At 30.9% G+C, this 25,846-nt stretch overlaps 4 protein-coding genes and 1 long non-coding RNA gene across 6 annotated transcripts; 2 read left to right on the top strand and 3 right to left on the bottom strand.

Annotated features, from left to right (window-relative positions):
- The first annotated feature begins 772 nt into the window (after positions 1-772).
- On the top strand, positions 773-1,357 carry LOC121206345 (preprotein translocase subunit SECE1). Its single transcript, XM_041077245.1, has one exon. It carries the CDS (start codon positions 773-775, stop codon positions 1,295-1,297), a length of 525 nt encoding a protein of 174 aa, XP_040933179.1. The 3' UTR covers positions 1,298-1,357.
- On the bottom strand, positions 1,223-3,949 carry LOC107928580 (cysteine synthase). 2 transcript variants are annotated; one of them, XM_016859833.2, is made up of 11 exons: positions 3,799-3,949; positions 3,598-3,650; positions 3,358-3,467; positions 3,138-3,195; positions 2,639-2,902; positions 2,424-2,561; positions 2,269-2,320; positions 1,986-2,065; positions 1,841-1,900; positions 1,679-1,759; positions 1,223-1,578 (listed from the first exon to the last, which is right to left on the bottom strand). In XM_016859833.2, exons 2-11 carry the CDS (start codon positions 3,637-3,639, stop codon positions 1,486-1,488), a joined length of 978 nt encoding a protein of 325 aa, XP_016715322.2. In that variant the 5' UTR covers positions 3,640-3,650; positions 3,799-3,949; the 3' UTR covers positions 1,223-1,485. The 2 variants fall into 2 exon arrangements, with proteins under 2 accessions (XP_016715322.2, XP_040933178.1); XM_041077244.1 differs by having other exon boundaries at positions 3,598-3,672; positions 3,799-3,916.
- An 868-nt stretch (positions 3,950-4,817) lies between these two features.
- On the top strand, positions 4,818-5,555 carry LOC107928441 (ferredoxin C 1, chloroplastic). The gene has a single exon (XM_016859680.2). The coding sequence runs from the start codon at positions 4,898-4,900 to the stop codon at positions 5,360-5,362; it is 465 nt and encodes a 154-aa protein (XP_016715169.1). The 5' UTR covers positions 4,818-4,897; the 3' UTR covers positions 5,363-5,555.
- Positions 5,556-12,930: 7,375 nt separating this feature from the next.
- LOC121206343 (uncharacterized) lies at positions 12,931-13,948 on the bottom strand. The gene is made up of 2 exons (XR_005901415.1): positions 13,347-13,948; positions 12,931-13,253 (listed from the first exon to the last, which is right to left on the bottom strand). It is a non-coding gene; the product is annotated as an uncharacterized lncRNA (long non-coding RNA).
- Positions 13,949-15,389: 1,441 nt separating this feature from the next.
- LOC107928523 (FRIGIDA-like protein 4a) lies at positions 15,390-18,987 on the bottom strand. Its single transcript, XM_016859768.2, has 3 exons — positions 17,714-18,987; positions 16,762-16,937; positions 15,390-16,212 (listed from the first exon to the last, which is right to left on the bottom strand). The coding sequence occupies exons 1-3, from the start codon at positions 18,606-18,608 to the stop codon at positions 15,721-15,723; spliced, it is 1,563 nt and encodes a 520-aa protein (XP_016715257.1). The 5' UTR covers positions 18,609-18,987; the 3' UTR covers positions 15,390-15,720.
- Positions 18,988-25,846: the final 6,859 nt, after the last annotated feature.

The raw sequence follows: 25,846 nt of genomic DNA, 5'->3' as shown, positions 1-25,846 counted from the left end.
GCCCTTCGAGATCAAATCCTTCAACTCAAGCGACAGAATCTTCATCTACAAAAACAACTCCAGGCTGAACGAGAACGAAACAACGAGCTGATAAAACGCCTCGAAGAATCTCAAAGAGAAGCTAGAAATAAAAAAGAAACGACTTCATATGCTGGAATACCCATAACCAGAGAAGATAATTGACATTTCAGCAATAATTAATGGGCTTAGCCAATTTGACGAAAGGCCATCCGAAGCTTGGGACCAATGCTGGCTCGATATGGCTTGTAAGGCCAACATAATAGAAAAGGAAGATCCGATAAGCCCAAGAAGTATAAAGACCCACCACACTACAGAATATGAAAATGTACCAGAAGACACAAAATTTGAAGATTTTGTGGCCTCTTTCATTCTCATAGATGGGAAAAACTGAGAGCAAACCTTGGCAAAAGCTCTGAAATCTTGTAATCTCTCAAACTCTCTTCCTTTAAGATATAGAGTGAAAAGAGTAGGGCCCCAAAATAGCCATAGCCAAGAGAAGGCGCTACGGCAGTATCGAGGGAGCAAGTTCACACGAGACTGAGACTCTTATCAGTCGTCGTGTTTTCTTAAGGGTTTTTTCTTTTTTATTTTCTTCCACAAGAATTAGGGCGACCACGCGCTCAAAAAAAAAAAAATGAACGGTGCATAAACCCAATCCTTTAGACCGCCCATGAACCGAATCTCCCATATTTAATTAGTTTATCCAAAAAAAAAATTCAGCATACTTTCAATCATTAAACCCCGGCGAAAAATGGCCGCGTCGCTGCTATTCCCCGTCGCATCGTCGACGAAAACAGCCGCTCCTCCAACCTACTCGCCACGGAAACCTATACCTTCCGGTCACCGTTTCTTCTCATTCCCTTCCAAAACCAAGCCTCTTCTCAAATTCACCGGCAATTCAAACAAACATCGGTCTTTCACCGCCAAGGCCATCGAAGAAAGCAAGGAGAGCACGGAAGACACGTTGACCGCCAAGGAAGTGGATACGGAACCGGAATCGAGTGAGGAAAGCGAGCTGAGTGCCATTGGAGCAGAGATAAAGAAGGCGATGAAGGAGAGAGAAGCGAATAATAGTGATAACAGTCTCGCCGGCGGAGTGGCGGAGGAGATAAGGGAAATCGAGTGGCCTGCATTTGTTAAAGTTTTGGGGACCACCAGCGTTGTTCTCGGTGTTATTGCTGGCTCTAGTGTCGTTTTACTCACTGTTAATGCCGTTTTGGCTGAGCTTTCCGATCGGGTTTTCGCCGGTAAAGGCGTCCAAGATTTTTTCAGCTGAATCTGATACATATTTTATTGCAATTGAACCCTTTTATAATGTCATTTCTTATTTCTGCTATTTTATTTGCAATTGGGTCTAATTTACTTCATTACATAGCTATAATGAAAAGCTAAAATCCCAATTAAAATTTTTGATGATAATCAGTCATGGAAACTTGTTCTGATTCTTTGTTGAAAATTAAAAGCTCATGGCTCAAATGTCATGTTTTCTGCTTCCTTTCTTACTGATTCAAACAGCACTGATGATAAATATCTTTCCCCAAAGCTTGGAAATATTGCCTGCATTGATGTTATAGAACAGAATCGGAGAAATTTATAGATGTTAATAGAGGGTAGACATCGGTTTGCCAGGTTGAAATAGACTCAAAATTAAACTTACAACGACGAGTTTTCCCGCATTCTCGGGTCTTTTTGCAATTTTAATCGCAGCTGCGGTGGCGGCACCTGATGATATTCCGACCTGTAAGCCAACCGGGCGGAGAAAAGATATGCATAAGATCGATCCCAAGGTTATAAACTTTTGAAGGATGGAAGAACTTACGAGTAAACCTTCCTTTAATGCCAGAAGCTTTGCAGTTTCAATAGCTTCATCACTTGATACCTGCAAATTCAAAACGACAATAAGAATGGGCCATATCCCAAAGAGGGATCAATCTCGAAGCATGATTGTCGTTCCGAACCCTTACTTGAACAACTTCATTGACAATGCTGACATTCAAAACACCAGGGGCAAAACCAGCACCTATTCCTTGGATCTTATGTGGACCTTGATATATAAGCATGAAACAAACCAAACAGTCAGCTAAACAATAACTTGTTTTCTTGCCTATAGTAATATCATAGAGAAGGCCAACGATAGCAGGCTCGAGGCCTATAATCATAAAAGTAAGCCATTTCAATCTTCCATTTTGCAGAAAAATGCGAACTGCAACTGAATTATAAGCAATGATTGGGTGATTCGTAACATACCAGGCTTTCCTCCCGACAGAACAGGACTTTCAACTGGTTCAACTCCATAAAGCTAAACCATATAAAAGAAAGAAACTGATGAGGAAGTTGATGTTATAATCAGATTATCATTCATTTACCTGCATGAACACTGCATATAGTATATACCAGCTTACCTTTATGTTGGGATTCTGCTCCTTAAGGTATTTGCCTGCACCTGTTATGGTACCACCGGTACCTATGCCTGAAACAAGTGCATCGATTTTACCTCCCGTGCCTTTCCATATCTCAGGTCCAGTAGTCTCGTAGTGGATCTATACCAACAACAGTGTATGTTAACAGACTTCTTCAACCAACAATTGGATCCATCAAAACATAGTTTCAAGATCACCTTCGGGTTTGCAGGGTTTTCAAACTGCTGCAGCATGTATGCATTAGCTGTCTTGGCTAATATCTCCTCTGCTTTTTGTACAGCACCTTTCATGCCCTTGGCAAGATCGGTGAGAACCAACTCAGCACCAAATGCTCGGAGAATGATCCTTCTTTCGAGACTCATCGAAGCAGGCATCGTAATGATAAGCCTGTATTGCTTTGCGGCAGCCATAAACGCTAACCCTATCCCGGTGTTTCCGCTTGTAGGTTCGATGAGGACACTCTTCAAACAACCGTTTTGGCAAAAAAATGTTCGTAACATTTAAATCATAATCAACAATCCCATAGCAACTAAGGCCAAATACTATCACTAATACACTTCATTTCCCTTAAAGTACCTTATCAGACACATTCAAACATGAATCGAAATTAAACATACGCGTATCTGACACTCAACATAACATAAACAAGAAACCATATTGGAGATTTATTAGTAGTTAACAACAAAAGCTACTAACCTTTCCAGGGGTAATAAGACCCTTTTTCTCAGCATCTAAGATCATGCTATAACCAATCCTACACCATCACAAATATATATATATATAGATCAGTTTTTTCCAATAAATAAACAAAACCCAGAAATTTAAATAAGGAAATGAAGCATCTAGCATGATAAACACACTAATCATAAACAGCAATGAACCATAAAAAGTGGATTTAAAGGAAAATGGGGGTAACCTGTCTTTGACACTAGAACAGGGTTCCATGATTTCAAGCTTAGCAGCAATGCGAGCAACACAACCATCCACCACTTTGTTAAGATATACCAATGGAGTTTTGCCAATCAACTAAAATTAAACAAACCCCAAAAAATTAAAAAAAAAAAGGATAAACAGTAAATAAATCATTGCAACAATTAAAAAGGAAGATCAAAATAATGTAGTATTTAAACATAAAAGAAGGGAAGAGAAATTTTACTTCAGTGACATCTTTGGCAATCCCAACACTCTCGTTCGCCATTTTCCAGATAACTGAAATGAAGAAAAAAAAAACCTATAAAAACACACAAAAAATCAATCAACCTTGATAATAAAAAAATCTCTTTTCGAAATCCAAAAAAAAAAAAAAAGAAGAGAAAAATTAAATATAAAATAGAATAGAATAGGTTGAATAATTGACTTGGTCTAAAGAGCTGATGGACTGTAACGGATGGTGTAGACTGTAGAGCTATGAATATGAATATATTATATAATTAATCAGAATTAATCAGAAATATATATGTTATCTTTAATTAATTTTTTTCTCACTATAGAAAGAAAGGAGGGGCCTTTTCTGAATCTAACCTGTTTTGAGGCTCAAATTCAACAATGAGAAGTTTTAAATTGCAATAATTTTGGAAATTGGATCAATCTCAGTCCTTAATTGATTTTTTTAATTCCAAAAAATCTACAATAATCTTGAAATTGTAGTGTTTAATTTGATTCGATTTGCACTGAAGAATAGGTTTGAAGTGATTAAACTGAAATTTGGTATCAACTGATTAAACCAATTTTTTAGATTTATTGATGAATCTGTGACCTGATCCATGCTTATTTGGCCTTCTTAGATTTTATGGAAAAATTTAGAGTATAAGTAGTAGTTATTGGATAAGTTACATCAACAGTCTCTAAATTTTGTTTAAAAATTATGCTTCAGTAATTTAATTTTCAAAAGTTACGTAATAGTCACTAACATTGTTAAATTGTTACATTTTGATCACTGTCTGTTGACTCTCATTATTCTTTAACAAAATGTTGACGTAATATGTTAATCCAAGGATTAATAACTAATTTGATCCCTAAAGTGTAGGTAAAATATTAGTTTTGTACTTTTATATATTTACTTAACAATAATTCTAAAAAAGTTCTAAAAGAATCATATTTACATCGTTAAAAATATATATATAAAAGTACAAAGCTAATGTTTTAGCTACATGTACCAAGTTAGTTATTAATCTCTTGACTTAACATGTCACATTATCCTTTTTAAGGGGTTAATAAAAATTGAGTGACCAAAATATAACAATTCAATAATGTTAGTGTTTATCATATAACCTTTAAAAGTTGAATGACTGAAATAAAAATTTAAACAAAATTTAGGGACTGTTGGTTTAGTTTACCCAAGTATATTTTATAATTAAAAAATAGTTGGAAAACCTTATCTTTTTTCCAACATCACACACTCCCCTAACCCTGAAAACAAGCTTCTCGCTGTCCTTAGCAGCAAAAGGAAAAAAACAATGGCTATCCTTCATTTCACTCCATCTCCATGTACTCCTACCTTAATTGTCAACAAACCAAAACACCCCACAACAATTTCAACCTCCCAATCGAAGTTCAACCCCAAAACCCACCATGGGTCTTTCAAAAGATTGTCGACTTTGATAGCAAGGTCTTACAAAGTTGTATTGGAGCATGAAGGCAACTCTACCGAGCTAGAGGTGGAAGACGATGAGACCATACTATCAAAGGCATTGGACTTGGGCATAACCGTGCCATATGATTGTCAGCTTGGGGTTTGCATGACTTGCCCTGCTAAGCTCTTAAGTGGAACCGTTGATCAAAGTGAAGGTATGCTTAGTGATGATGTTATAGACCGTGGGTTTGCATTACTTTGTGTAGCTTATCCAACTTCAGATTGCCATATCAGGACTATCCCTGAAGAAGAACTGCTTTCTTTGCAGTTAAAAACAGCTAATGATTGACACTGAAACTGTTTTTGTGTGTGTCTGTATGTTGGATGCTGTGTTTTTATCTTGAACGAAATGGAGTTAAAACTTATTTGATATCTTCATAGGTTATTTTCCCAGATTGAGGAGGAAGAGAATGGTGTTGAATTGATCCTTTATTTATGTATTCTTGTAAGAATATAAAATGTGCACTATATTCTCATCTTTATTTCATTATATTTCAGCAACTAGTAGTTTAGTTGCAGCTGAGAATGCGAGTATTATTGACTAAATATAAGTAACAAAGCGACCATTACCAGCTGCTTGGAAAACTGAAATACAGAAAGCCTGTGGAAGATGCACTTGTTTCATCAACTAAGCAAACATATGAAGGCTGAAAGCTAATTTATCATACACACTCTCTTGACATTCCAGAAGACAAATAAGAAAACAGCCACTCCTCCATTACAAATTCAATGGAACCAAAGCGGAGATTCTATTGCATTTTGTTTTCTTCACTGAAAAAAATACCAAATTAGTTGTTTTAGAATCCAACTTTCAGTTAAAATTTTAATCTTATTTTTATGGTTAAAAATTAGTTTATATATGTGAACATGAAGTGTACATGACACTTCATGTGTGACTGCTTAATTATTCCAACAGTTGCATTAGTATCTGATAATAATAATAATAAAATAATTTACTTTTTGATCTAATAAAAAAAATTACCTGTTTTTCTAATAAAAAAAAGCTTCATAATTATTTTACCACCAAAGTTTCTAAAAAGGTGAGACCGTCTGGTGTAAAGAAGTTATTTATATGAAATATAACTTTGAAAGGGCATGTTTTCTCCCCTTCCTACTATTTATTGGAATAGTAAAACGTTGTTTGAAACTAAAACATAATTTTGTTTACATAAAAAATATGTAAGTATAAATAAATAAATAAATTCTAACGTTAATGAATTATTTGTTTTATTCAATAAATTTATAAAAAATTAGATTAAAGTGTATATCATAGGTGAGTATTGAAATTTGTTATTATACTTCATTTTTATTGAATCAAATAACCAATTACTCCTATATCTAATTTACATTATTTATGTAAATTTGTATATTTCTAGCCTTAAATTGAATTCTGGTTTCTTTACCATCAATTCCTATAGCTCTAATTGGATTTTTCATTAATTCCCATTTTTCTACAGGAATGGCATTTTCTCTACAACTACTTGTGGTAGCTCCAGTATCTAATAAAGCATGCAAAGAATATGTTTTATAGTCTCTAAATTAAAGTGTAATTTCTATATATGTATAATATTTCCTAGGTTGGAAATTTGAAAATGTAATAATATCATTTTTTCCTATTTTCATTTGTTGAATAATAGTAGTAGATTGTATTTCTTCCATTCTAGTATTTCTAGAATTTCTGCTAGGTTCAGTAGGGAAAATAGGTATTTGAATTGTTTTCATACCTATCGGTGTTAATCCTTTTAACACACTTGTATACTAATTATTGGTAGTAATTATTATATACTGTTTATCAGCAGCCAAAGAAGATAAAAAACACTTGACCAAAACCATTGACAAGTGTTACAATAATCCAAAATATTTTCAAATCCAAGCCGGAATTGATTTAATGTCAACAGCACGACATGTACTTCAAGATCAAACGTACAAACTATCTACCGATGGAAAAAGAATAGTAGCTGATAAAAATAGCGTAATTCAAAAATCAAGAGATGAAGAATCCATACAACTGCTAAAGAAAATAGCAGATATGGAAATAGACGATTTCCCTTCAGAAATAATTGAAGAAATCAAGAACACGTGGGAGACTTGGAATTCACCAAGACTATCACCAGAATCTTTACACCTGGATGAAATAGAAACATGGAACCTGGACAACATCCAAGAAGGATAAAGACAAAGACCACGTGGAAAGTCAAGAAGACTTTCAAGCTGATTTTCAAGATTGGCGGTAAACAAAAATTCAAGGCATCCATGTACAAACAAGATATGACAAAGACAATTGACAACATACATGGAGGCAACAATAAATTCATCCTTATCAGAAACACTGTGCGGGATTGAAGAAAAATCAAATAGAGTTTAGAAATTTTACTATAAATAGCAATGTAAAGAGCCTAAATGGGGCATCAAAAAATAGTTTAGAAATCTTTCCTTTTACTTTCAGTATCCTCTCTGTAAACAACCTTTCCTTGTAAAAATCTTTCCTTTACTTTTAATAAAATATCAATCTTCCGCAACCTATTTAGCAAGTAATTGGTATCAGAGCTTGATAATATTATTGTTTCTTTTTCATTTTTTTCTGTTTTAGCTTTTAAAATACATCCCCAATATTTTTCTGATGCATCGGTTTCTAAAATTAATCTATCACCTTGTTTTGGTAAATAGACTTTTGGAGTATAATTTATTTTTGATTTTATATTTTTAATAATTTCTGAGTCTTCTTTAGACCAGCTAAAAGTTTTATCCTTTTTTAATTTTTCATATAAGTCTCCTATTTTTTCAGATAAGTTAGGAAAGAAGTTTCTTCCATAATTAATTATACCTAAAAATTGTTGAAGTTGTTTTTGGTTTTTAATTTCTTCTGGAAATTCTTTTATTTTTACTATAATATGATCTTGTAGTTTAAGACCATCAGCCGATAAATTTAAACCTAAAAATTCTATTTCTGTTTTTTCTAATTCTATTTTCTTAGGGCTCAAAATAATTCCATGTTTTATGAATTCTTGGGAGATAATATTTAAATGTTTTCTATGCTTTTCCAGTGTTTCTGAAAATATTAATATATCGTCTATATAAACTACACAAAATTTTTTATATTTATTAAATATAGAATCCATCCATCTTTGGAAGATTTGAGGTGCATTACATAATTCAAATGGCATTACTCTCCATTGATAATGACCATTAGGTGCACTAAAGGCTGTTAATGGTTTAGATTCATCAGTTAGCATTATTTGCCAAAATCCTGATTTACAATCAAATTTACTGAAATATTTTGCTTGTTTAGCTTGATTTATTAAAACATCTTTCCGTGGAATAAAGTATCCATCAAAAATAGTATTTTGGTTTAGTCTTTTATAATTAATAACCATTCTAGCTTTTCCTCTTTTTATTTCAGCATGGTTTCTTACCATAAAAGTTGGACTTGAGTGTGGACTATTAGTTTTTTCTATTAATCCTTTTTCCAATAATTCTTTGATTTGTATATCAAATTCATCTATATCTTGTTTAGTATAGATCATAGGTTTGATTCTAATTATTTTATTAGGATTCTTTAATTTTATTTCACAATATCTTGGACTATTTTCCCATAATTTTAATGGTTCTTCACTAAAATTATTTTCTAGAATTTTAAACAACCAATGATTTGTTTCTAGTTGTTTAATTTGTTCTTTTCTTATTGGTCTAAATCCTTTATCACAAACAAATTTATGGTTTTCTATTAAAGGTATTTCTACAGAAGTTTTTTCTGGTGATAATATTACTAAATTTCTATCTATAGAAAACGGTAGATGATGATATATAAAATTATTTCCTAATAATATGTCTCCATGCATTTCAGGAAAACACAATATTTTAGGAATTACAAATCTTACATTATTTATGTAAATTGATATATTTCTAACCTTAAATTGAATTATGGTTTCTTTACCATCAATTCCTATAGCTCTAATTGGATTTTTCATTAATTCCCATTTTTCTACAGTAATGGCATTTTCTCTACAACTACTTGTGGTAGCTCCAGTATCTAATAAATCATGCAAAGAATATGTTTTATAGTCTCTAAATTGAAGTGTAATTTCTATATATGTATAATATTTCCTAGGTTGGAAATTTGAAAATGTAATTATATCACTTTTTCCTATTTTCATTTGTTGAATAATAGTAGTAGATTGTATTTCTTCCATTCTAGTATTTCTAGAATTTCTGCTAGGTTCAGTAGGGAAAATAGGTATTTGAACTGTTTTCATACCTATCGGTGTTGTTGAATTTGTACTAATATTATCTTCTTCTTCTTCTATTTGAGAATTAGAAGGTAAAACTAAATTATCATTTGTATTTGTTATAGCATTATTTTTAAAATATAGTCTTTCTCCTGATGACATATATTCTATAGTACTTACGGGTTTTGAAGTACTAGCACCACTTATTCTATCAATCATCCAATCTTTTGGAATTGACAGATCTTTTAAATGTAATAATTTTGGTTGTATTTCTGTAGTAAATTTATTGGGTTCAAATAACTCAATTATTTTATTATTGATTTCTTTAATTTCTACTTCTGCCGTGTTGGTATATTCATTAATAGAAGTCCAACTTATTGCTAAATCTTCTGCTAAATCGCTAATTTCAGAATTTTTTGTCTGAATTCTTAAACATAAGCATTCTTCTATTAGGGGATCTGTAATAGATATAAAATAGTTTGGTTTAACTTTAAATCCTATTACTCATATCATAATACTCATTTGTAAGTTCTTATCTTTAATTTACAATCCAGTTAATTTCGTGGTTGTTTATCTTGAAACCCATATATCTGTTATTTTGTCTAACTTTTGCCTTTTTCAGTCTAGGTGAGAGACAATAGGCCTTTGTGTGTTAAGACAATATAATATAACAGACGGTTTTAGGTACCAAAGATAAGTAACATGGAAGAGACAAATTGTTTATATAAAGATAAAACCTGCAATCATATTATGCATATAGATTCTAAACAAGAAAATAATATTTCGGCCCTTAGTAAAGGATTTAATAGTTTAATAGATATAACATCCATATATTATAATAAAATATATAATAAAGTCAGTAATATAGAAGAAAAAGTAAATTACATGGGAGATATTAAAGAATTAGATTTGAACAACAAATCTAAAGAAATTTTATCAGAAGTCAATAATAAATTAGATCAGGTGATTAATAATAATAATATGGAATCAGATATAGATTTGGGTCTATTATATTATGGTAATAGTAATATAATTTTAACTTTATCAGATGAAGAAGAAGAAACTTCTTCAGAAGAGTCATCTTCTACTATTAATAGAAATAAAAAATCTGAAAAACAGAGAAGAAAAAATATTACTCAACAAAAATATGATTTCCAATCTTATAAAGAATTAATAGAACATTGGAAAGTCAAATTTACTAAAAGTACTGATAAAAATGAAAGAATAGAATACTTAAAATTAATAGAAGAACTTTATGAAAAACATAAAAATCTATTTACTCAGTTTAATTATCACTATATGTTAAATTATGATACTACAGAAAGTAGTAGTTCTAGTAATTCTGATAATCAAGAAGATTTAAATGTAACTAGTTATAAATCTTGAAGAAAACACTTCAACAGATGAGGATGAAAATATAGAAGTCCCCGAACCTATGGATACTGATCAAACAGACCCTTATGGTAAAAGAAAATTAGAATCAGATATTCAAAAAGATGATTATCTGAGAGCTTTAAATAAAGACTTTGAAACAGTTGAAAATACAATAAGAATTTTTGGTAATCAAACTGAAAATATAGCTACTAATGAAGTTAAAACTGAATATACAGGCGAATCTTCTAATCAACAACCAAGTCAAACTATACCTATACCACATAGGATAGATGATTTAAATAAAAGAAATGTGGCTCAAGGTGGAATATATTTAGATTTGACTAATATTTCAATATCAGACTATGAAAAAACCATTGATGATTGGGCACAGTCAATGACAATAGTTGTAACTAACAACGGTTCTTGGTCAAAAGAAAAATTTTTAAATTATTTTGTAGGAACTTTTCAAGGAGACGTTTTACAATTTTTAAGACGTTGGGAAGAATCAGAAGTAGGAAAAGTCCAAAAAGGACAATTAATTAATCAAATAGGTACTCCTAAAGATCTTTTAAAAGGATTAACAAATGTTCTAAAAACAGAATTTTGTGGTTATTTTGATAAAAAAGATCAAGATAGTATAGCTAGTTATACCTTATCAAAAATTAAATTATGTGATATTAGATATCTAGAAGAATTTTCTAAAAAATTTCTTCATGAATATCAAAAATTAAAAAATGAAAATATAGAATTTTGGAAAAACCAATATTTTCATAAACTACCCCCACCATGGGATGAGATATGTATAAAAAAATATGTGTCTTATTTAGATAAACATAGTAAAGAATCAGGGATAGCAAAAGAAAATATAGATTCTATAGGAAATAGAATTAATTTTGCAAGAGAAAGAATAACTCTACATTGTCTACAAACTAAAGCGGCTAAACAAGTAAAAAATAAATTAACTTATAGTCATTGTACAAAAATTCTAGAAAATGAATGGGAATTTGGATATAAAACAACACGTCCTAATACATATAAAAAAACATAGAAAGAAAAATAGAAAATATAAATTTATTAGATGGAAACCAGGAAATAAAAAATATACTGGTAATAATAAGAAAAAGAAAAAAATTGTTAGAAGAAAAACTTCTAAAAAATCTAAAAAACAGATATGTAAATGTTTTATTTGTGATGAAGAAGGCCATATAGCACCAAACTGTCCTAATAAAGGAAAAAGTGCTAAAAAGATGATTAAAAGTCTTGAAGAACAAGATTTAGAAATTTGTTATGAAGAGGAAATAAATCCTGAAGAAATATTATATGAGTTAATATCAGAAATGGATTCTGATTTAGATGAAGAATAATATATATTTATGTTTAATATAGGAAGTAGTTCTAAAAATCAATTAGAAGAAATTCCTAAGTCTGAACAACAAGACATAAAATTAGGAAATTTGATTGGAGAAGAAAAAGACTTTTCTGATGAAATGATAGAAAAAATAAATAAAAATCACATTTCTAAAGAAGAAATATATAAAATATCTAAGTTTAAAATATGGAGTCAAAGACATATAGAAAAAATTAGTGGCAACATAGTCGCTAAGGATACTAGAGGAGGATTAACAGAAATTCCATTATTTACTAAAGAAAAAATTAAGAGGATTAAAAAGAAATACCCTCAAGTTAGATATATACATTTAGGTATAATTATGATAACAATTAGAGCTTTATTTAGAAAAGGACATGATATACCCATAATAGCGGTTTTATTAGATAAAAGATTTGAAAACCGGATAAAAGCACTTATTGGTGGTATTCAGTCTAATTTACACACTGGAGTAATAGGATTTAAAGTTAAACCAAACTATTTTATATCTATTACAGATCCCCTAATAGAAGAATGCTTATGTTTAAGAATTCAGACAAAAAATTCTGAAATTAGCGATTTAGCAGAAGATTTAGCAATAAGTTGGACTTCTATTAATGAATATAGTAACACGGCAGAAGTAGAAATTAAAGAAATCAATAATAAAATAATTGAGTTATTTGAACCCAATAAATTTACTACAGAAATACAACCAAAATTATTACATTTAAAAGATCTGTCAATTCCAAAAGATTGGATGATTGATAGAATAAGTGGTGCTAGTACTTCAAAACCCGTAAGTACTATAGAATATATGTCATCAGGAGATAGACTATATTTTAAAAATAATGCTATAACAAATACAAATGATAATTTAGTTTTACCTTCTAATTCTCAAATAGAAGAAGAAGAAGATAATATTAGTACAAATTCAACAACATCGATAGGTATGAAAACAGTTCAAATACCTATTTTCCCTACTGAACCTAGCAGAAATTCTAGAAATACTAGAATGGAAGAAATACAATCTACTACTATTATTCAACAAATGAAAATAGGAAAAAATGATATTATTATATTTTCAAATTTCCAACCTAGGAAATATTGTACATATATAGAAATTACACTTCAATTTAGAGACTATAAAACATATTCTTTGCATGCTTTATTAGATACTGGAGCTACCACAAGTAGTTGTAGAGAAAATGCCATTCCTGTAGAAAAATGGGAATTAATGAAAAATCCAGTTAGAGCTATAGGAATTGATGGTAAAGAAACCATAATTCAATTTAAGGCTAGAAATATACCAATTTACATAAATAATGTAAGATTTGTAATTCCTAAAATATTGTGTTTTCCTAAAATGCATTGAGACATATTATTAGGAAATAATTTTATATATCATCATCTACCGTTTTCTATAGATAGAAATTTAGTAATATTATCACCAGAAAAAACTTCTGTAGAAATACCTTTAATAGAAAACCATAAATTTGTTTGTGATAAAGGATTTAGACCAATAAGAAAAGAACAAATTAAACAACTAGAAACAAATCATTGGTTGTTTAAAATTCTAGAAAATAATTTTAGTGAAGAACCATTAAAATTATGGGAAAATAGTCCAAGATATTGTGAAATAAAATTAAAGAATCCTAATAAAATAATTAGAATCAAACCTATGATCTATACTAAACAAGATATAGATGAATTTGATATACAAATCAAAGAATTATTGGAAAAAGGATTAATAGAAAAAACTAATAGTCCACACTCAAGTCCAGCTTTTATGGTAAGAAACCATGCTGAAATAAAAAGAGGAAAAGCTAGAATGGTTATTAATTATAAAAGACTAAACCAAAATACTATTTTTGATGGATACTTTATTCCACAGAAAGATGTTTTAATAAATCAAGCTAAACAAGCAAAATATTTCAGTAAATTTGATTGTAAATCAAGATTTTGACAAATAATGCTAACCGATATTTTTCATTATATTTTGAAACTATGAGTGAATTTACCATTCAACTCTTATGTAATTAAATTTTATCACCAAACTTTGAATTCTATTAAACTTTACACCAACTTTAATTTTTTTAATTAAAATTTTCCGCTCATTATTAATTTTGATAATTTGAAAACATAATCTGATAAGAAAAATTCTTCAAATATTTTATTTTAATAGATAATAATAATTTAACTTATAAATATTAAAATTTAGTAAACTAAATAAGAGTTTCTATTTACTGAAATAGAAACTTGAAAAATAAAATACATATATCCTAAAAGAAAAAAAAGTTTATTATATAAAATAACCATTTTTTTATTTTTAATATTATATTAATTACTACTGTTAAATATTAAAGTAAATTATGAAAAAACATTAAAATTTCTCTTCAAACTATTTCAAATTAAAATTGAATAGAAAAATTAACAAAAATGGCAAAATTCAATCAAATAAAAGTAAAACCACAAATTTCAATATGGAGTTAAAAGTACAGAGGTAAATCTATCTCCAGTTCATAAAGATGATGACAAAGATCAACCAAAATGAAGTATACTTTCCTGATAAATTTGCATATTAACCCTAATAAATTATATTCTCTACTGCGAATTGTTAGCGTTGAGGCCATCGTGTGAAGACCATCCTGTTCAATAATTGAGACCATCGCTAACAGCGTGGAGTTTGACAGTCAATGTTATCAGGTTTCTTGATTCCAAGCAATGAGCTAAACCCTGTGAAACTTGCCAGGTTCAATACGTTCAGGAGAAAGATGGATCCTAATGGATTAATTTGCTGATGTGTTGCTGGAGCAAACACTACCCAGAAAGGAAACTAGGATATGGGAATGCAATGGTTTCTAAGCAATGAAAAGCAGTCGGATTTGGGGTTGAGTCGATGGAAAGGAACAAAACTTAAGCACTGAGGAAGCTTTAAGTCGCAAATCATCGAATAGTTGGTACCCGAAGTAAGAGATGCTTTACAAGTATGAAGATTAAAAGTATTTGATGAGTAAAGCCTACTTTAATGTTTGATGGATCTATGGGATGCAAACAGCTGGGAAAAAAAAGGAGAAAGCTGAAGTGAAGAAAAAAAGAGTACTTGAAAGTAAAGCATTGAATGTGAGACAGTCGGCATTCAGGCTTGGCTTTGCTTAAAGGTCATTCAAAGGACACAAACACATGATTAAAGAGAGAAACGGGGTACCTTTAAAGTCCCCATAACAGTCTCAGCTTCCATATAAACGAATATGCATGTTCAATGGAATCAAAGACTGTCTAGCAATGATTAAGACATCAATAAATGGCATTTGGTTCCGCTTTGAGAAGCAATTAAAAAGCACAACGGGATGTAAAAGTAAAAGGCTCAGATCAGATAAACAGTACAACATTTTTCTACAACTAAATCCTACATGGGGGTAGTCTCGAGTTTAGACATTGTTATGCTTACCATCATGATTACTACTTCACAATCACCTAGTACTAGAGTTCTGATCAACATTAGAGATACAGCTTCTTACTTTCGGCAAAAGCAAGAAGCACGGCAGTTATTAATTAAACACACAGATATCGCTACCATTAAACGGTTAGTGATTACAAACAAACCATTTAGAAATAAAAACTTAGATGGGTCGGTAGTCAGCGTAACGGTGGTTACCATCGCCAGAGTAGTGTCATCGTTGTCTATCGGTAGTAAGCCTGCTGATATGCTGGTGCCAAACCATTACCGTAGCCCCCGTATGCGGGATAATTCATGGGAGCTCCAGGGTATGAACCAGCAAGGGGAGGAGGGACTGCTTCTGGTGAGTAAGCATAGGGGTTGGTGGGTGGGCTCCTGCTTCCATACATGGGAGGTGGGGATGGGTATCCTGGGACTGGAGCAGGGTACTGGGTGTGGGAGGGAGACCTTACAAATGGAGGAGGTGCCGGGAAAGATGAGACATATGCATTCGTCAAACGGCCAGCTTTAGCAGGAGGCATCGGACCACCATTATTTACACGCGTTCGCTTGTTAGCAGGGACTACAACTGGTTTTCTCTTTTCAGTCTTGGTCTTCTCTAGCTGCTCAAGGCGTTTCTTGAGGTTTTCAGGCGGAAACTCAGCCTCGAGTTTGTACTCTTCAATGCACTTGATGACAGCCCGAAGTGCAGATTGCTCTTTGCGTGCAGCAAGTTGCTGCAAAAATTAAGAAGAAAGATTACCTAATTAATTGAAATGTAACCATTAGAAATGAAGAAAACATTATTGGCCAAGAAAATCAAATGAAAAAGAAAATTTAAGAAAAAGCTATAGGCGACCGACAATCTCATCAGCCTATTTGCCAATAATTGATAGTCATTTATATGGGATTTTAGCACCAATAGAAGATGAATAGAATCGCTGACAATTTAAAGATGCCTCTTTCCTTAGATCTAATCCAGTGATTATTTTACATCCCTAATCCCCTCTGACAACGAGAAATATGAAATGACAATACCATTAACCATATTAGGCATGCTTTATTATATAAAAACATCAGATTTTAATTTATTTCAGCAGACAGGCGAACGAAAACAAAAGAACTCAGCAATCAGCTTACAGCTTACAGCAAACCCCAGGAGGCAAACCTTGCATCAAGCATTCAATTAAGTAAAAAGTGTATAATCAAAAATCATAAAAATAATAAAGGGTAAAACAAATCATCGGTACGAGACAAACTATCAGTATGAGTAAATATGAGCATACCGCAGCCCGGCCAGTATTATTGGGATCATCTAAAATAGAAGATGCAGCCTTCTTTGCATCCCTCAAGAAAGATTTCAGCAGGGGCACAGGGGGGAACTTGTCCACAAGGCCAACTTCATAAGTAAAATGAACTGCATCAAGCTGCTGTCCCTTGCTGATCAATTCTTCAATCATGTCTGTATACATTAATTAAAGACATTATAAACTCAACCTATGAATCACTGCAAATTCGTATGGTAAGAAATGCACTAAAAACAGTCTTTTTAAACGGAGCGTTACGCATGTTGATCAAATAATGATGCAGAGATTAAAACCAACACCAGTGACCAAATTTTTTTTCTCTGTAACAATCTAGCAGAACCACTCACTTGAAAAAAATTATACATATCCAATCCCATGACCGTTTAGCTTAGCTTCACTCATCTCATATCAATCAAATTACCAAGGAGCAAATTAGACAAGCACGAACTAGCTTCAAAGCATGTAATCTAACAGATAAAAAGGGACATGCTTCAGCTACATGTTAAAAGAACAAGCAAAAGCTTATTAACATCCTAGATTATAACGCACTTAACTATGCTAGTCAACTATTGCCCAAGACTCTTCACTTTAGGTGGATCACATATGTTCATAAATATCAAACCCAACAAATATAAGAAAAAACTATCTACCAAAGGATACAAAAACCGGCATATGAAACTCACTCTAAACGCAACATAGCTCACTAAATGTCCTAAAAATCTTATATTCACAACACCCATGTTAATTCAGAAAGTTCTGCCGCCGCCATCACAACATCACAGTGAAACTTAAACATTTCAGTGCTTGAGATTTAAAAAGTTTTAAGTCCTTTAATACAACAAGCCCCTCTTATAAGCAACACCAGGAATTAATGAAAACATAAATAAAGAACTGTAATTTAATCCCAGGTAAGAAAACAAGAAAATCATACCAGGCATCTGATCGCCGAGGCCAAGCGAAACGGCGAGTTTGGGCATTTGTTTTCTCCAAGCAGAAGCAACGACAAGTTTCCTATAAAGCTCCAGATCCTCTTTCTTGACAATCCCAAACGTAACCAAATGCTGCAAAAAAGTATGAACATCAGGGGTTTTCACATTCTCAATCCCTCCTCTCTCTTCAAGGCTCTTTTTCCATGTCTCCGCGATTTCTTTGGCCTGCTCTTTCATACTAGGCGTAACAAGGATCCTTGATTTTCCTATCACCGGATCAACCACCACCGGGATTAAGCTTTCCAGAATCAAAACACAAGCCCAAGCTAAATCACTTCCTCCCTCATTTCCTCTTTTGTCCACCGGAAATACCTCCGATATGGCCTCCATAACAAACCTCGCCGGATCGATGCATTCCGACAACGCTGCAGGGATTTTCTCTCTTAACAAATCTATTTCTTTCTTTTTTCCGATCACGAAGCTCCAGAACTCTTTAGCTTCCATTTTCAAGCACGTTGATTTCAGGTGCTGCAAAAGTCCGTCTCCGTCGTCGACCTCACCGTCCGGATTGTCTTCAACGTCATCGCCAAGGGTCCTCATGGCAGCTTTGGTGTTGAACTCGACTCGGCTGAGTGCGATCTTGACACTGTCCTCGATACTGAGTTCCCGCTTCTTGAGTGAGTCGAGTGAAGCCTTGGTCTCCGAGTCCAGTGCCTCGATTTTGCGTTTCAAGGTCTCCGACTGCTTTATCAGGTTCTGCTCAAGTGAATTTATGTGATCCGACAGTTCTTTCCAGAGGAGAGTACAGCTCGTCATCAGAGACGTTTGACGCTGGAACTCATCGAAACTCGGCTGGGTTAACTCGGTCAACTCGCCAGGATCGGGGATCGACCCCATGGTTTGGTGAAACTTGTCTCTCTTTTCCTTAACTCGTTTGGTGACTCAGTAGCCGAAAGTCGAAAAGAAAAAAAAGAAAGAAATATTTCTTTCAAAGAAAGAAACTAGAAACCCTAACAACGGAGAAAAACAGGAAGTAAAAAGGCTTAAGAGACGATGACGTGGGTAATTCATTGGAAGACACGTGTGAAAACGAGTAGAGAAAAAAATGATGACAAGCAATGGGCTATAATAAGCCTACCATACACGATGGTGCGTAGGATAAAGGAGTGACACTAAAATGCGCGGATAGAGCGAAGGGGTGCCTAGGATAAGGATAAGGGGGGTGTTTGGTTGTTAGTGTTTAAAAAAAACATAAGTGAGTGGAATGCTTTTCTCGAAAACCGGAAAAAGCAAAAGAAGGAAGTGGAAAAAAAGCTGAGGGAAAGTAAAAGGTGGTGGTCTAGTGGGGACTGCAGTCCACGTACCCACATGGGATGCGTCAGAAAAAAGTAAAAAAAAAAACATAGACACAAAAGGAAAAATAAATACAAATTATAAACAGCACTAAATATCAAAACCTATACATAAACTTTAATTTAACTCATAATTATTATTAAATAAAATAACATATTTTATTATTAAATAATAATTTAAACCGGTTAAATTGACCCTATTAAAAATATTGGAACACTTATCTCAAACTCAGCTTGAAAAGATGAATCCTGCCAAATTTGACAAATAGCTTTGCTCATAGGAGGTCTTAAAGATTAACAAAATATAATATTATTTCTAATAATATAAGATTATTTAATTGGTTGAGATATTTAATTCATGAAATATGTATATTTTATTAAATTATATTATTATTATAGAATTTGTTTTTTTCTTAAACAAATAAGTTTTTAATATTAAAACATGTTATTTGTTATGGCTTGAAAGTAATTTTGACTAAAACAATAAAAAAAATGATAAATCTTCATAAAAGTAGTATTTCAAGCAAAATTTAGTATACGAAAATGTAATATAATAAAGTAAATATTAAAAATTTTCAACTTATAATAATAAACAAATAAATATATTTGAAATATCACTTGAAAATATATACCAAAGAAAAGGATAGTTGACTTCAATTTAGCACATTGTTAGGTATGTTTTGTTAGGTATGTTACGTTACCTTATTTAGTTCATTTGATCGAAATGTAAATTTTTTTGTATTTAGTTGGCGACATGTCAATTAGTTAAAAACATATTTTACTGAATTGTCTTTATTATAAAATTTTTAACAAGTTTAGTTCTTTCAATATTTTTAGTCTCATCTTTTATAAAACTATGTTAAATTATAATAATTTTATTTTCATTACAATTTATATATCAATTAGTAAATATATGTTTATAAAATAAATTTATAAATTATAATAATTCATTAAAAGTTGTTGTATCACCAACCATAATTTATAACTCATAATTGTAACGACCCAAACTTTAAGGTTATTAGAAAGGTGTATTTTAGGATCACTGTTTCTGAAAAATGGATTAGAAAATATTTATTAAAAATTTATGAAGTTAATCGAGTGGTTAATTAGATTTTTAATTAAGTGAATTTAGCTTAATTAAGAGTAATTAGGAAAAATGACTAAATTGAATAAAGGATGAAAGTTGAATTGTAGATTAAAAGAAAATAAAAAAGACCAAATAGGCCATTATGCCTAATGTATGAATTTAGGCGGCAAAAGATGGAAGAGTCTAGGATTTTCTTATATTAATTAATTAATTTATTATTATGGTTATTATTATTTAATTGATATTAAGTTATTATATTATGAAATAAATTGAAATAAAGACAAATGTGTGATGATAAAATTGTACAAGTGTAATATATGTATTTGAATACTTGGAATATAATTCTATATTTACTTAATTTTAAAATAAAATATATTTATTAATTAAATAATTAAATAATGAGATTTTTGTTTAATAAATAAATTAAATAATGACAATTGTAATGAATTTATTGGTACAAATGTGAAATATAAGTGTGTACAATTGTAATATTAGTATTTAATATTAAATAAGATATTTATTAATTAAATAATTGTATTATTAGATTTTTATGTAATAAATATATTAAATTATGACAAATGTATGGTAAAATTTGTGACATGTGTAATAATAAAAAATGCATACAAGTGTTAAATAAATATTTGTTATTAAATAGATTTTTAAATATAGATTTTTTTAATTATATTTTATATATATATAGTAAATAAATAAAGAAAAAGAGAAAGGAAACAAAAAAAAGAAACAGAATAGGCAAACGAAAAGCAGGGGAAGGAAAGAAAGAAAGGAGAAAGAAAAGAAAAGGGAGAATTGGGGTTTGAAGGTTTGGAAGTTTAATAGGTAAGTTAATTTAGCCCTTTTTACTTAATTTTGATGTTTTAAAAGCTTTAGAACAAAGTTTTGATGAAATTAAATTAATATTTTGAAAGTTATTAGAATTCTAAATATTGTTCATGTTGAATAAAAAAATGAATTAGGGGTTAGATTGATAGGAATTCAAGTTAGAAATGAAATAAGGATTGAATTGTAAAGTAATTCATAAGTTTTATGTTGAAGGGACTAAATTGATGAAATTTTTGAAATTAGGAAAATATGCTGAAAATTTAATAGTTAAGTATGAGTTTGGACAAAATTTGAATAGAAATGAAATATGAATTGAGATAGAAAAAGTATGTGAATTTAGTTAAGATTAAATTGAAATTAAAGTAGAAATTGAATCCAAATTTATTAATTAGATATATATTAGTAGAGAATTAACGAATATGAATTGTTTTAATTCCCATAGCTAATGTTGTCTCGGGAAATCTCGGCTAAGCAAGGAAAAATGGCAAAGACAACGGGAGTTAGCTCGAGAAAATACGGTTTATATTTCTATAATCTGAACTCAGTCATTATTTGTTATATTTATATTTAGTGTTAGAATTATGATATTTTACAATTGAAATGGATTGATTTTGGTATGTGATGAATTTATCAAATTTATATTGATTGAAATCATTTTGATGGAATTTATATTGATTGAAATATAATATATATATATGATTTATGTAAAAATTTGAATATTGAATGAATGTTATATTAAAAAAAATTATATTGATTGGAAATATGAGGGAATTGATATGAATATATGTGATTATTAGAATGGTATATTGATGAAAGACTTATTAAATTGAGAAAGTGAATCAAATACCCTATTAACAGTATCGGACCAGATTGGATACAAATGGCATGCCATTGGATTTGTGATGTGATGGGAAGATTTGTAGTTCGACCAAGAAGATGTTTCTGTTATTATATACTTCGGTTTATCCGAAGAGGCATTTAATTTCTTATTGGTGTGTTTGGGAGGATATGATATACTGGTGTATTATGGAGGATTTATAATATTCCGGGTGTGTTTGGGTTGGATATTCTGGTGTGTTTGGGTTGGATATTCTGGTATCTATCAGAGTCTGAGTCTTGTTAATTGCGGTAAATAAGTGAAAAGATAAATCGAGTGAATTTGATTGATTGAGCTATTGGAATGAAATGAGAAATTGAATTGAGAATTGAGAATTGAAATTGAGATATGAGATTGAAAACATGAACCAAAAGTTTCATGAAATGAGTGAAGTTCAAATGGATGATGATTGATGTTAGAATGAATTAAAATGGTATATTGTTAAGAAGTAAAGTGTGAATACAAATGAATTGTGAATATATTGTAAAGAATTTATACGGTAAGCAAATGAAAAGAATTGAGCAAATATGTTGTTGTGTTTGTTATATGGCTTGTATAGAATTTTTATGGTAAGTAAATGAAACTTATCTATAAAATAAATAAATGAATAGTTATATTTGTTATTATGATTTTAAGTTTAATTGTTATATTATCAAGTGTTTGGATTATAGAAATACCACTGAGTATACCATACTCAGCGTACGGTTTGTTTCCGTGCGCAGGTAAAGTAAAGATAGAACGTTGAATCAGCATCCCAGGCCGATCCCGAATTCAATGAGGTAAAGTGTGTTAATTATGGGTAATGGCATGTACCTAGGATGTCTTGTGTGTGTGTCATTTTGAAATTGTAAATGTAAGGATGAAATAAATAAATTTAGGTTTGGTTATGGTATAAAATAGGATTTGACTAATTTGGTATGAATTTGAATTTTTGTGATACAATGTCAGATTGATTTTGGAATTCCCTATTCTGAATTGGGAAAATTATTAAAAATTATATAAAAATAATTATGAGCTATAATTCATATGCTTAGAATCTTTAATGAGTCTATTTTCAAGAGAAATAAACGGGAACATCATACGAGTCCTATGCTATGAGATAATTAAATTTTAGTAAAAAATGGTTGAAGTTGTCAAATAGCAGACCAGGGGTAACTTTGAGGAATAAACTGTACTAATTGGCTATATTAAAAATTCTGAAAATTTTATGGTAGAAAGGTATAGTTTTAAGAAAAATTAACGGAACTTAATTTGAAGTTTCGTAGCTCCAGTTATAAATATTTTAGTGACTGCTGCTCAAGAAGACAGCTTTGACATAAACATAAGAAAATAATGGAATTGTGTGTAATTATTCTGTAAACTCTGGTAATGCTCCATAATCCTCTTCTGGTGACGGTTTGGGGTTAAGGGGTGTTACAATAATAATCATAATAATTACACTAATAAATAAATCTTTTAAGTAAATATAATAATTATAATTTTAAAGTGTGACATCTGAGTAAATTAAAAAAATGTCAGTTTTAAAACATATTTAGCAAGGTAAGTCGTTTTTTCCTAAATAAGAGAAATAGGTCAATTTTGGAGGGAGAAACAAAAAACACTACTTGGAGGAAGCATTTTCAGCTGACATGTGGAAAACGCTTTCTACAAAACATGTTTTCTTTTAACATATCAATTCTTTTGGTTAGATAATTAAATATTAGTAGTTTTGTCCTTGAGTCTTAATTCGATTCATCTCCTACTTACATTTGTATTTTTTATTTTGTGTTGTTTTAATTTTTAATTAATGTTTTTAATTAATAAATATATTATTTTCAAGTTTTTTTTAATTCATCTTTTTAATTAATGTTAGGGGCTTATGTCTCGAGACATGACTCAATTACTGAGGATTTTTACCTTCAAAGTTTGTATGTCTCGAGACTTGAGACAGATAACCTAGAAGTTCTATTTTCAAATACATCCAAACCATACTAAAATCATTCCTAATGATTCCAAGCACAAGCCATAACTCATATGCGAAATAATACATTATATTTACTTACTAAAGCACATCAAACACAAGTGTGAGAATCAATTAGTTCCTATTTACTTACATAAACATTCACCTAGGTATGTTATATATACTTAAGAGATACGAGAATAAGGACCTAATTGTAATAAAAATAAAATTTGTGAAGGTGGAGAAAAGAGAGTAGCATGAGAATGGAAGAGAGATGAATGAATATAATCATCTTGCTAAAGTATTCTAAAATAATATATATTAATTTAATAATAAAAAACAATAAATATTAAAATATTTTCACTCGTTACCATTTTACACCAATTTAGTCATTAATCATCAACATGTCACAACTATCTAAATTATAGATTGACCATTTAGTTCCTAAACTTTCTCTACAATACCATTCATGAGTCACACCCTATTTTGGTAAAAAATTCACCTTTAGTTTCTCATCCTCTCCTTCAATTCAATCTAATCATTTCAACTCTTAATTTTTTCATTTTTGTCCCAATACTTTTCACTCTCTTACAATTTAGTTGATACCTTAGATTTATTTTTCACAATATGCGAGCCTTTTCATTTACCCTCTGTATCTATCTTCACCCTCAACTAACAAAGATAACTTCTATCTTATAACCTTCTCAAATTCTAATATATTTACTCTTGATTTAACACGGTTCATGACTTAGGGGGTATTGGAGCTGTTACATAAAATTTTTCCATTTTTTTTTTGTTTTTTTATTAATTCATTTTGATTTATTACAACTATTGATACTAGGTATCAGTCTGGGTAAGATACGAAGGAGATGGTAGTGAAAGCAATGAGGCTAGTTTACCTATGATAGGCGGAGAGTCGAAATTCTCAATGGGGAGAGTAAGAAACAGGCGGGAGAAGACGAGGAGGAGGAAGAAGCAGTGTTTTGTTGTAATCCAGGATTATTAGTATGGAAAAATGAGATCCCTTCCTATTTTGTGCCATAGGATACTTATAGGTAGGAAGTCTCCTGTCCAGTTGCATCATGTTACCAACAATCTCGAGTTAAGGTTTCTTATTGTGCACGACTCTGACATTATCTTGTAGATGTAGTATAAGTAGCTCGACTTCAGTAATCCTTAGATAGCCTCCCTCAAGGGAAGGAGGCGACTAGATGGCTAATGATAGATGACCTTCCTGTGGGTGGCTGATCATAGAGCAACCATCTGGATGGTATAAGGCGGAGGGTCATCCGTGAGTATCTCTTTAGTTGCTTCAAAAGTTGCCACGTGTCCAAGTTGAGGTGATGGCATAACAATAACATTTGCCAATACTTTTTATTAAATTAGGAATCCATTTTAATTGTTTTTTTATGGTTCATTTTCATTAATTAGGTTTTCAATTTTAGCGTTTATGTTGATAAAACATTGGATAAATAGTAAGGAGAAAAGTGAATACAAAGTTAAATTTATATAAGACATCTAATTGAAGAAAATTTATGTAAGTATAGGAAAATTAATATTACATTTCCCTAAAAGATTTAGCACAACTCATTTCCCTATTGCCACAAAAAATGACGAACCTCAATGATTAATCCAAGCTACTAACATAAATACAACAATGTATGTCACGGGTCATCCATGTCACAATAGTTACAAACTTTAAAGCTTAGGTTTGTGAAAAGCCTTAACCCATTTCCGTGATCCTTAACATTTTTCTGCTCGATGACTTTTGATGATCCTAGCAGCCAATTAATCATCCAAAAACTATAACCCATGACCTATTTGGCTAAGCCATTAGGTATCATTTTTTCCGAATGTAAAAAACATACTCCATTGATTGATGTTTTTCTACCCCTCAATTATATCATACAAAATCGATGTGTTATAGGTCGCCTAAAATATCTTGCACGAGCTCAAACTATTGTTTTACCCAATCAAGGTGGCAGCACTCCACAATATGGAAATAAATGATGGACATTGCACCTTGAATAACTCATATTG

Source organism: Gossypium hirsutum, chromosome A09 (assembly GCF_007990345.1).
Source record: "Gossypium hirsutum isolate 1008001.06 chromosome A09, Gossypium_hirsutum_v2.1, whole genome shotgun sequence".
Lineage (NCBI taxonomy): Eukaryota > Viridiplantae > Streptophyta > Magnoliopsida > Malvales > Malvaceae > Gossypium > Gossypium hirsutum.
This window is presented reverse-complemented; position numbering and strand designations above follow the sequence as displayed.